Raw genomic sequence first — 13,530 nt, forward strand, 5'->3', positions numbered from 1 at the left:
AGTATAAAACAAATCTTCACCACAAACGTTGTTTATATAATATAAAAAAGTGAATGTAAACGTCAAAATGAATACTTTTGTAAATATAAAACAAGAGGATTCAGGGATCAAAAAGAGGACATCTCGTGCGATCAAGTGAAACTAAATACTACACCCGTATACGTAACGTAACTCGTAACTCAACCAATAGATGGCGGCACAGTGTAACGATATATTTTACAAAGGCAACGCTAGGTGGCAGCTTTATCAAACCCTGTTTTTATGAGTTCAGTTGCCTCTAGAGAGGCTGGCCGCGTGTAAAATAAGTAAGTTGTGTTGTTTGAGCGTAGAGCCGACAGGCTAAAGTAGTAAGCGGGAATACTCGGCCGGCGCACGGCATGCGAGTTGGTCCCCTCGTCGACCGTGTAAACGGAAACTATTACGAAAATCGCAATGCGCGAATTAACTTCGAGACGGTGAATAAGTGAAATATACCACGACGTATCAACGAACTATCCACGATGGCTTACAAAATTAAGTGTGAAAGTGTTGTATTTTTGTGCATTTTGTACAGTGTCTCCAGCTTTAATCTGGAACCCAGGATTCCTGTGATAAAGTTTGGTGAAAAGGGCTCGTACTTTGGATTTTCTGTCGCAGAACACCTGACTTTGAATGAAGCCGGAGGAAGTACAAGCTGGTATGTAATAGTTTAGTGTTATTGTAAGTGTTAACGCAACTTGGTATGATGTCACGTGCGAAGGTCGCTGCTCCATGTGTTCCATTCTATCAGTCTGTTGATCTAACTGTGAAAGGTTACCAAGTTTACAATAAGAATTATGTGGAATTCTGATATCGGTGTTATCAGAAGCGCGTCGCTTATCAAGAATGGCGATAGTATCATCACTACTTACTAATAACTTGCGCAGTAATATGAATTAAATAGCGTTCACCATTTTTACTAAGAATGGGTAAAAAAGGATCAGTGAACTAAACTTTATAATATGGAAGACTTTTTTCTTTATTTGAAGAAATAAATTCACTTGTGTAAAATACAATCCGGTCCGGCCGAAACAAAAAAGGACCAACTTTCGGGACGTCAACTTGTTGGTTTTTACCTGTCGGGGTAACGTCCGACATGCCGCGTTTAAAGGTGTCAATAAAAAGCGAAGTAATTAAAACATTCTTCGTCAGCTGAGCTCTATCGGTAGACGGTACTTAAGGTAGTTACTTTAATAAATTAATCATAATCATTTTATTCATAAAACCAATTTACACGTCAAAAACTTAAAATTACAATACAGTTAAAATATAATATATAATATATATAATTGACTTGCTAGCCTTCGGAAGTGCAGAACATGCTCAATGTAAACTTAACAAACCTAGGTACAGAAGGTATTTTAACAGGTATTTATGGTATTTGTACAAATGCACGATAAGGTAACTGAAATAGTTATTACGGTCGCATTTCGACTCTCCTCGGTGCGCCGTTCGTTAGCCTTTTGATAGTTACAAGTAAACTTAACTTTGATCTTTTGAAATTTAATTGACTCGCGTTGTAATGTTGTTACTTAGTTGTGTTAAACTACCTAATTGTTAAATATAAATTATATTAATATCAATAGCCTATAATATATGGTGTCCCACTGCTGGGCAACGGCCTCCCTCCCTCGATCTCCATGCGTCTCGGTTTTGAGTTTTTAAGTAATCTCCGGCCAGCCTGACCTGGACCATTATCTCAACTTAAAAAGGTTAGCAAGTGGCGTATCTATGCAGGTTAAGTTGAGAGCTCCTGAAAACTTTTGGAAATGCTTGTTCTTGGCAAGGGGGTATAATAGGGCAATCAATACAACATCGCGATTTTTCGCGGTCGTTCCCTCGGCGGGGTCGTCCCGGCGCCAGGAGGCTGCAAACTCGACCTACAGCCGGCGGTGTACAGTCTCGAGGAACTGGCCGGCTACCGCGAGCCTCGTAGTTCGAAAAATGTGTACATATTTTCATCTTTACCGCTCTTGCAATATTCGAGCGATAGGGAGGCAGAGTCAACACATATCGATGGTTGCGGTAGATTATCTGATCTCAAAAATGCATAGCACTTGAATCGGTAATTAAGGCCTACTCACATTGCAACAAATTGCATGCGATGATTTTAGATAGATTACCGGATAAGTAGGTTCAACGAATTCAATTGATCGATGAAAAACCGACGCGTATCAAAAATCGTATGCGATTTGTTGCATGGTCTGTCCTGTAGATACCTTTACTGTTCCCACCAGTACAGCTATATAGGGTTTGATAGAAGTCGATGATTTGTTAGGAGATTATCGTCGCCTGCAGCTAGCTTTACTTATATTATTCATAAAGATATGATGTTAATCGTAGTTAATTATTTTAAAAAAATGTCTGATTTTTTTAGTGCCTACTCTCAGCCTGAGGTGCACCTAACATGTAGATATTAATGCTATTATAGGAGTTGGTAGATTTACAAGTGGAATTAAAGTCGAAAATACTATTTAAAAAGTTGCGCTTTATTATTTGGCGTTTATAGTTAGTAAAAATAAAACTTTTCCTACAAAGTAAAAGTTTTTCACCACACCAGCTGGTAAAGGCTCTCTTGATTGTTCAAAAACTGAAAAGAAAGTTGAATTTTATTCACATGTGAGGCAAAGTAATCAAATGCAAATTTGCAATTGCAATTGAGTTGTTTTCTTGTTTGCTGGTAGAATTGACTTTTAAATAATGATTTTGAATGATAAATATTTAATAAAAAATGATTTGCTTTGATTTTGTTTAATATTTTATAGTTATCTATGGTGTTCCTTGTGTTGGTGTGGTGAAAATTTTTGTGTTTCACTCAATGGCAAAATTTGTTTTACCCTCGTGCCTTGAAATGAAATCCTCGCAACACTCAAGATTCTATTTTTCGAACCACTCACTACGCCCGTGGTACAATTTTGGAGTCTCTCGCTTGCTCGGGTACAACAATTTTGCCTGCTTGTAAAACAAATAACTATTTTTTTTAAGTTTGTGTTATTTTTTGTCACACATGTGTTATTAGTCTATCTTACATAGTATTGAAACTTTCACAAAATGTATCTACTATTGCTTGCATTTAAGATTTAAGAAGCATTTGTGTAACCTGTGGTCTTATATGAGTTGTTTCGTAGATTTTTTCTTTTATGCATTTTCTTACCCAGCAGATGTAAGGATGTATGAGGAATCCATTATGTTCTTGTCATTAGTCATACTGGTACATTATTATAGGGAGCATATGCACATGTTAATGAGCGTTTCCACACACACGTGGATACCATAAAGCCAGTTAGAATTTCATATTACTTCCATATATTCATAAATCATAAGATCATCAAATTATCTGCGACGATTTCTCAGAACACCCCGAATTGTGACTCATGAAAATTTGAACATCGCGTTTGGATACGTTCCAACACCCTTGGGAGGTTGTTGTCCTGAATGCACCTCCATTGTCGGTATTTTCAATTATTTACACAGTGTGTAGGCTATTATATTACAAATGCATGCATTTCCTTCCAGACGTAATACTTGTTTACCTAACTTGTTTAATCAGTTTTTATGTTTAACTGTAAACGGCCTCGTTCAATCGACGTGTCTCGTGATGGATATGATATCAAACCGTTATCTTACCTTATCCTCCTAAACCCCTGGGCGTAAAATGTAAACATAATTTGACAGGGCTATAAGCAAATATCAAATACCTGAACTATAACCACCGATTTATGTAACATATTCAAAAGACCTTAATGGCAATGATATAAGATCCTTTTTGGTTTATCCTAGTTGACTACTCCGTTTATATACCGGTAGCTTCGAGTAACCTGACACGCGTTTATAGTTGTACCGGTTGCTATCTCATCAATATTCCTCCATATAAGTACTTGGAGTAATTTCATTTAACCACGTTAACTATATGCCACATCGGCTAGTCGAGGTTCCTTATGAATAATAATAATTGAAGTGAGGTCGACAATTACTTACAGTGCCAACTACAATTAACTACATATATTAGTATATAATATATGCTAATATATTATTTAACTTTTAACCATGAACCTATTGAACCTAATATGATTTAACAAAGAAAATTGCAAAAAAGTTACAAAAAAAATATACATTTTTCATTGCATCAAATGTCATGTCAGTTATAATATATGTACAATAAAAATACCTAATATAACTGAAGAGATACCTGGATTTCTGAAATCTATTCTATTTTTTAAATTCCTGGAGAGTTACCTAAGACATACATAAAAAAACCCGAATAAGTTAAAACCTCTTTTGAAGTTTGAAGTTGATGAATTAAGAATAAAAAACGGATGTAGGTAGCCTTGTTAAAAATATGGACAGGTTGGTACAGTCAACATCATACTCAAAAATATGTCCCATAGCTCTTACGTCAGCGAATTAAGAACTATGGGACATATTTTTGAGAAGTTATAATGCACCAAATAAATTACTATCAAATAAATTACACATGTTAAAAAGTGCTGAACAAGTAAGCGCTTCGTCCACCGAGGCGGAGTATTGCACAGCTTGAGCGAAGCGTGTAGAGAAGCGGTGTTCCTACAAGCTTTAATTAAGGAATTGCTAATGACGACTAGTTGTAAAAGAGTATTGTATTGTGACAATGAATCTGCTATACTACCAATCACTACCGATCCCAATCACACTCGTAACAGACGGAGCAAGCATATACAAATAAGATTTCATTAAGTTAAAGATATGATAGATAGGTTTAACGTAGAAATTGTATACACCCCTACGGATGAAATGTTAGCAGATGTGTTCAGGGGGGGGGGGGGTGTTGGAAGTGTAACGCTGGCCATCTAGAGAAGATACTTCAAATTTGGATGTGAAAGCTAGTGTTCGTTCCGTTTGTCACTCGGCAACTAAATATTTTTCCTATGTAAACATGCCAAATATTTCACTTCTTTCCAACTTTGTTTATCACTCGACTCCGCATAAAAATAACAGGTATGCTTCTGTATTGAAGCGATTAAAATGTTAACATTCAATGTTTAACATTTTTACACGCATCTCTACTAAAATAGATAAATGTCCATATTTCGTCAAACATGTGGGCGCGACTTGAAGTTACGAGTTTTATCCACAAATAAAGATATTTCTCACAGTTTGACACGGTTTTGTAACCATTCCGTTGTTTGCGTGTCTCTGTTTTGTCCGTGGCGATTTACTATGAGAATGATTCAATACTTTTACGTGTTTTAGATACATTTTGTTGGTACTCTTTACGACTGTCTAAGATCGTAAATAAAGTTTACCTGTGACTTCTAAAAGCTTGTGTAACTTTATTTTAAGAAGTTTCTATTTTGTTAAGTAAGTGCCCAAATTCCGAAGTATGTGTGAACATAATTTGAGAAACCGCAGTTCGTTTCAATAATCCTATTTCTGGTTAAGTGGGGTTGTCCCCCATGAGCGATTCTTCCCAATTAAAATGTTCACACGTCATGCTCTGCGGGGTGCTTCGAAACTCGGCCGTAGAAACTGATATACCTACGCTTTTAATAGAAAAATAAGGATTTATCGCCTTTTTAGGAACAAATATTTAGTTAAATTTAAAATTAAAACCAGGTAGTAATGCCACCTATTTTTATTTGGTCGTTATTTATTAGTCTTATTACTTGAGCTCAAGCTGGGAAAACATCAAATTAAAATAGTTTGTTTTTACGCTCTGATAGATAGTCCTCCCATCTTGAAATAGTTTACTTTAATTTGACCATAAACGAAAATTATCCAATAAAAAGCTCCTTGGACTTTGATAAATGCTATCATAAAACATTCACAGTTGCTGATTTATTAGTCCATTGATGTAAAAAGATTATGTTTGTATACGGTGTCGCCGTAGTAAGTAATCACAGACTGACGCCTCCATAATAGCTCCTGTATTTTCTCCCCTGACATGTGAAACTGTTCCAATTACCGATCATCTCGGTAGCTCACGGGATAACACGCTTATTTATTGCTGATATTTATAAATCCTGAGTATTTTCAGTTGACAGCCAAGTTTTTGTTCGACTAAATAATCAAGTAACAAACACTCCGAAGGTACTAAATAAGTACTTAGCGACGTTGATAGTTTCAAGCAATAAGTACAAATAAAACTTTAATAAATTGAGATAAGCACTTGCTTGACGGTAATCGTTATAATGTAAGACCGGTCTTAAAATTGTCGTCTTTACTTAAATTTGCATTTTACTGTACTCATAAAATTAAATACGTTCTCCCACAAAACTGGACATCCATGCAAAATTAAGAATTTATCGAAAAATTTGAAATAGTGCAATGTAATTTTCAATCAAATTTCTTCTGTAAAAAAATATCGTTGCCGTTAAAATATAGTATAGTCAATTTAAAAAGCCTGCGTACATTGTGATAAAGAACTACTTCTAAACATCTGGAGTATCTGAGCTACCTATATATATAGGTATAGCGGTTTCCCTTAAAGCTAACTTGCCTCTATTTCAATAAGCGCCACTTGCACCATCCCACTAACCCGGGGTTAACCGGTTAAACTTGGAATTACTAAGGTTACCAGTATTATTTGACACTGGGTTAACGGTTTAACCGCTTAACCCCGTATTAGTGGGATGGTGCAAGTGGGCCTTGAAATAGTTAGAATTAGAATATAGAATAGAGCTTCGACATCATTTATGTATACAAAACGGAACCAACGAAACAAGATCAAGTAGAGTCTCAGTGAAGGCGCGCCGCCCACCGCTTCAGCGTAGGTGCTTCTTGCGGGCACAGAACATTACACCAACAGACGGTTTCGTTATCTATATTTCTGAGTTAGTTATGAAATCATTGACTTATGTAATTAATGGCTATGACGAACATAAAACCGATGTTAAATATATAAAGTAATTAAGATACCTAACATAAGTAGTTCATAATATCAAAATAGTGTAGCTAGTGTAAATAGCTAAGAGTATTCAGTCCAACTTAGGTGTTCGTTAAGTATTTATCATAGATTTAGATCTTTTTTTAGATTTATTTATTTCATAATATGAATATACAATATAAATTATATTCAACTAATCTATATGAATTATATATTATGATACAACCAATCCAAACATGTAACGTATAATTAAGCTATTTAGTATAATCTATTACCCCTCCTGTACTCTCTTTTTTGTAAAATTTACTGACACAGTTCCGTAAATTGGCTTAGATTGTAGAGAACACTCCTTACGGATTTCAGTTTCATCATAAGGTATTAAAGTTTAGTTGTTATTTCAGAGCCATAAAAGTGGATCAAAATTCCTTTCGTTATCTTGTTTTTCTTCCCCCAAAAAATGTGACGGAGTGGAGCTTTTTGTATGGGGTGAAATTTAGTTATTATTTTTCTCAAGAGAATGATAATCTACAGCTAGAAAGACATGCAATAGCACTCAACTTTTTTTATTTATTTGATAAAAGACAAAAATAGTTGCGTGACAGTGGTCAGAAACAAGACAACGAATATAATTTTGACGCAGGTACCTAGTTGAAAGTAATGAGGTGTGATCTCTGATTAATCATAGTTGTTACAGATTTTGAGGTCACGCCATATTGGTTGAAATCTCTATTGTCGGATCTATCAGATCGAACTGGTCAGACTTGAATAGGCAGGCAATACAATGAGGTATCAGTCAGTACTCAACACTAGTCGTTTATTTAAATTAGCGCAGACAGTAGCGCGAAGTAACTCAAAACCTGGCTTAAACCGACTTGACAATTTATTGTCGACGAATGCCGAAACTACTGCAGCGGTAGAGTTAAATTCGACTTGTTGCAACGACATCCCGTAATATTTTGGACCGTAAAGTTTTGTTATTTGTATTGAAAGGAGTTATTATTTGTATTTTTTTAAACATTTTAACTGATTTCATAAACATGGGTCAAACTTTTTTTTAAGAATGAAACATTTTTAGCTCTGAACTATGTACTATGTTTCCACAAGAGAGAGCACTATAAAAAGCGAGGCGTTGTACGAGATTTAAATAAAAATAATTCTAAAGATAAACACTAAGAAATCACAACATTGGATACATAAAGCAGTGTGTTCGCGCGTGGATCGTGTGTAACGCGCGATACGTTATCAATGTAACCTAGTTCGCATCACATCTGCTATTTCATTTACAAAACATTTTGCAGTGAACTATGGGCCCGTAACTGATATAACTTGATCCCAAGATTCATATCCTCTAAGCCTGACTCGAGGGTAGACTTAAACCGGACCATGTAAGGCAAAATGGTCAGTAAATATTGTAAATCATCATTCTAAACACTCCAATAGTCGGTTGATACTTTACTTAATTGCAGTATTGATTAACACTCAAAATATTGAGCAAATCACTGACAGCTTGGTATCACATCAAAACATTCGGTGAATTTTTGCAGTGAATCATGTTTGTTTGTTTGGTGCAAGTTTACATAAGATACTTCTTTGATATGATATACCAAGAATGTTATTAACAGCGGTAGGTATTATTTACATATATACTTTTTTCCAGTAAATGTACTCATGCTAAGTATTCCTATAACAAATAATATTCTGCCTAGTTTCGTCCCGCCGCGCACGAAGGCACCTCCTCTTTTTCTTTATTTTTTGTGGCAGGTCTTTACGCGGCCGGATTTCGTTTCTTTTTGTTGTACCAGCCTTGTATGGAGTGCAGCCTTCGTTAGCGTGTGCAAGGTCATCGCAGTTTGTTCTCCGCTTCAAATCCCCACATACCTTTTTGTTGTGGCCACGCAGCTTACAGGAAAAAAAACGCATAAACATCGTATTGAGCTTGTAGCTTGAGGGTTACTTTTAAGAAAACACAATCCCTATCAAAATCAAAATGAGCGGGGCGAAAAACACATTCACTTTTTTTTTGGAGTGTGAGGAAGATTTGTAGTACCTATTTAGAAATTTAAAAATACACCTACTTACTAAATTTGTAACACCAAAACCGGTTCTATATTTTGATTTTCAGTTACGGAACCCTAGTAAGACACGCAGACGGGCCTTTAATGATGACGTTTGTGAGCAATAATAGCTGCTTAATACTCGATTGAAGGCTAGACTAAATACAAATAAAAGTAAAAAAGCGATTATCATGGAACGTAAGTGGTTAAATATAATTATATGCTTAGAAGTATGGAAGTCTTATAACAATTTAAACTCTTGTGTTTTGAACACATTTAGACAAACGGGTCTCCCGCGATTTAATTTCATTGTTTTTACCTTAAACTCCGACGTTTCAGCGGGGTTGCACCAGCTGTGGTCAAGGAAAGACTGACGTCCAAGCAAAATGTCAACGGAGATCTAAGTAAACAATATTAAACTACCCGAAATTTGTTTATAAAAATGTTCGGGGTAGACACGGAAATTGCAACTACCGGTTAAAGTTTAATGTTTTTATAAACAAATTTCAGGTTTAGTGTTGTTTACATAGATCTGCGTTGACATTTATCTGGGACGTCAGTCTTTTAATGACCACAGCTGGTGCAACTCAACTGAAACGTCAGAATTTAAGGTAAAAACAATGAAATTAAATCGCGTAGACCCGTTTATATAACTAAATATATGGAAGTCTTGATGATTATTCCCAATAGCAGGCATAATAGTCCAACGCTTCTAAAGTCGGAGTCAATTTGAAAAAAACTCCTTAAGAAATATATGTAACGAAAGAAAAAAGTACTTAGGAAGGTATATTTACCTATGTATTTTAATTCCTTTCCGCAATATAACTTATGCTGTTGATTAGTCACGTATGAATGGCAGAAAAATAGTCATTAGTCATTACTAGTTTTCCATGAAAATAATGTTTGTTTTTAGATAGACATGAGTGCGTAATCCTATGGTATGATGACTATGACGAGACGAGAGATATTATTTTTACCTGATCCCAGATTTTACCTATTGGCAGCTCATCATATAGGTACTTATCAGTTTTAAATATAAAACGCAGGCGCCCGCCCGCATTAAATAATATCCTACTAAGCTGTTATCACATCAAATACGTGATAATGATAATCCCTGTGATATCACATGGCCGCAACGTCCCCTTGTTTACATGGGGCTCGAGGTGACGCACATATTAAAGCATGACGCAAACCACTCATTCTCCGACATAGTGACAGTGAAAGCATGATGATTATGTCGCGAACATTTATTAAATTCTGACCTTGGAACCGGGACTATTTTTGTATTATAACTAAAGGCCTTGCGAGCCTTACTTGCTTGCATGCAAAAGTATTCGCCTGATTTGATTTCAATATAATTTACACATGTACCTATTTAACTCACACCAGGTCCACCAAGGTCCACAGGAGAGGTTTTTTTAATTTTGAGGCCACTTTTTCGGTTCAAGTGCTATAGGCTATTGGTAATCCGCTTATCATTACGCGCCGTATTACGCTTATTTGTCACCATCGTGGCGTAATAAAATTAATTATATATCTAAAAGTTGCAAATGTAATAGAAAAAAAACATCGGTTTCTGAGAATTCTGAGTGCTTTACCAATGAAAATTAATTGTACTTAAAGTTATTCAAAAATGATTTATTTATGACGCATACTCAAGATCATAAACAAGGAATGAAACCATATTATTACTGCAATTTAATGCAATTTCTTCAAAAGAAAATATCCAAACAATTGTTTCCAGTAATTTACCGGCATCCTTTCAGTCTTCTTCATATTTGCAATCACACGTCGGTTGTAAAGTCCTATTTAAAAACCGATTTAGCAGTCCGAGCCCGTCCCGTCGAGTCCAAGATGATATTTTCTCCTCAAATGAGCTGAGTTCCCAGGCCATTGTCGACAAGCCGCCTTTTAAGGGGCGCCTTGTCTCTACAGGCGGATTCCAAACCGGCATCCGTGCGTATAATCTTGAATATTCGCTTAAATTAAGAAGCGATATCTGATGATGGGTCTCGCAATTTCGGTTTAACTGTGAATGTGAAATAACCGATATTCGCGGTCGTAAGTGGTATCGCGCAATCAGAAAATTGCGGGTGAGTATGGTGCGTTTGCTGGATGTTAGTTATTGGCGGGAGTGTTAGTAAAGTGAGCGCGGTGAAATATAAATTGTAACTCCCTGTGAAGAATGGCGGATTCCCGACGGGCACATTCCCTCTAATTGGCCGCACTGCCCGCTATGGCTCGGAACTCTGTCAGACACTGGCCACTTTCGCTAAGCTGCATAAGTGCTTACATTGAAATCGTAAAACGTGGTCTGTCGTTCTGTATGCAGAAAAATAGATTTCGAGTGTCTGTTCACTTTTAGTGTTTTCTGCGTTAGAATTAAACCAGGAACAGTTTTACTGTGTCGATCTAAAGTAGTAAATTTTCGCTTTGTATTTATATAATAAGGTAGAGTTAAGGCAGGTTAGGTATTATACACTTTAGCCATGTAAATGTTAGTAAACAATACTTTACTTACAGAACATTGTTTCAACGCGGTACAGAATAGATAGCGTCCAAAGGGCATTAGCAACATAATCCCTTACGAAGATTTCTAGTTCAGGCCGTACAAAGGGCTCGTTTTACACCTAGTTAGGCCCGCTTCTCCTTCCGAGCCATTGTTCCCCTTGTTATGGTAAATACCTGCCCTCGGGTTACGGATTGCCGCTCACATGTTCCAACGCAAACCATTATGGGCTCCTTGTTAGCGTTATTGGATAATATTATACACTTTCTTATATGTAATGGTCTAAGTACCTAATTGTATTATTTAAAATAATTAAACTAGCGTTAGGTAGGATGGAGTAGCCAAGACTAATGCATTATGATGATGGCCAATGATCATCTCACGTCGATTGGCGCTTTTTATTAGCATAAAAGTCATGTGGTACAATCACCTGCAATAATATGTTACTCTTCGAAGGCCGCAAAAATATGTCATACGCTCTTACGGCTGGCTCTACAAATAAGATCGTGTCAGATATTTTTGCGGCTTTCGTTGTATAACATATTATTGCAGGCGACTGTATATAATGAAACTCATCATGAAGACCATCTAAATCAATGATATACAAAACTCTGTACTAGTTCGGATTATTTAATTGTTATTATCGTGCGATTCTCCTGTTTATTTATTATATGTATTTACATATATGTATATAGGAAGACTGTTTATTTATTCAATAATTACATATATGTTTCCTGATTAAATCATTTATATGACCAACTGTTTATTTTAAACTTGGTATTTATTTTTGAAGTTGCGGCTACAAATACCTACAAACTTAATATTTAGTATGATGAATAAATTTGATTTTTTTAATGAATTTTCGGAATCGCTTAGATTACGTTTTGTTAATAAATGACAAGGCATTGAGGCTGACCAAGTGACGACTGTACCTAATGTGCCTATAGTAAGTGTAATCATTCAAGCACTCATTGCTAGACCGGTGTTACACATTTCGTACGTGCCTGTAATACTGGCTGGGTATTCTAATTTTGTTTAAGTAGATTGGAACGAATCGAGGTTAGAACTTGAGTTCTCGGAAACCATTACAATACGCTGGGCGACGGTCAGACACAATGGTGGACAGGTAAACCTTTTATAAGATGGTCCAACACTTAGTGAGGCTGTGCCGGATTTCAGGGTTCTGCTTCCAAATAGCCACCTGCTTAAAAGGTATTATCAAGTACAGGATCATATGGCCCTGTACGTAACTAAGTATAATAATATTATTATAATTCTTATACCATCCGTACCAAAGTATCTAAAACACAGACAAAAATGATAACCAGAGTCTTAATGCAACTTCGTGTAAGTTTGTTTTTAAATCCGACATTAGTATAAAAAGACACTAAATATTTTAAGCGGCCTGCGGTCGTGAGGATTGTTAAAATACTTGAGGATTATGAAGAATTTATCTGACTGATCTATCGACATTTCGTTTCCACCAAGATCTTTTAAAAATATACGACAATTGATCTAAAAAGTTTTTGTGTTCTTATATTAGGTTTATATAGTTTATTAAAATGCAAAACAATAAAGATAGATTTTATAAGCATTTTAATGAAAAGGGACACAAGGTACTTACATAAGTACCTACATTAACAAGGCATATTTCTAGTAGTTCCTTAACCATTGATTTAGAACGCACTGTTTTATCCCACCATAAAATATCTGCCCTCACTTATACAAGCCATACAATTTAATAATGGGCCTTGATAACCCGAGGTTCTTCATCGTGATGTACAGAAGGTCAATGGGATCGTTTGACAGCTGACTTGTTTGGATCGCGGCTGCGATGTGTACGAACCTTTAAAGGTCACTCGATCGAGTAACAGATGAGTTTACGTCCAATTACCTATAACAACTTGTGTAACACAAATCCGTATAGAGACAAGCCGGTAACATAACAGTTAGGACTGCTGATAGTGTTTACAGTTATGTTTATAGATGTAAAATGAGGTAACTTTGATTGCAGATTTGTTCACTTATTCTAGTGATAAATATTTACTTCAAAATTCTTCTCCTTTTTATAGGTATCGATAGGTATG

The 13,530-nt window shown here is 35.9% G+C and overlaps 1 protein-coding gene across 2 annotated transcripts in view; it reads left to right on the plus strand.

Moving 5' to 3' along the window:
* The first annotated feature begins 257 nt into the window (after nucleotides 1-257).
* The window catches only part of LOC134746119 (integrin alpha-PS1), a 93,778-nt gene continuing 80,505 nt past the window's right edge, over nucleotides 258-13,530 (plus strand). For both annotated transcript variants that reach the window (XM_063680385.1, XM_063680386.1), the window contains exon 1: nucleotides 258-676. In XM_063680385.1, coding sequence (XP_063536455.1) covers nucleotides 501-676 — 176 coding nt within the window. In that variant the 5' untranslated portion in view covers nucleotides 258-500. The remainder of the gene's footprint in view (nucleotides 677-13,530) is intronic.

This window comes from Cydia strobilella, chromosome 12 (assembly GCF_947568885.1).
Source record: "Cydia strobilella chromosome 12, ilCydStro3.1, whole genome shotgun sequence".
Taxonomy (NCBI): Eukaryota; Metazoa; Arthropoda; class Insecta; order Lepidoptera; family Tortricidae; genus Cydia; species Cydia strobilella.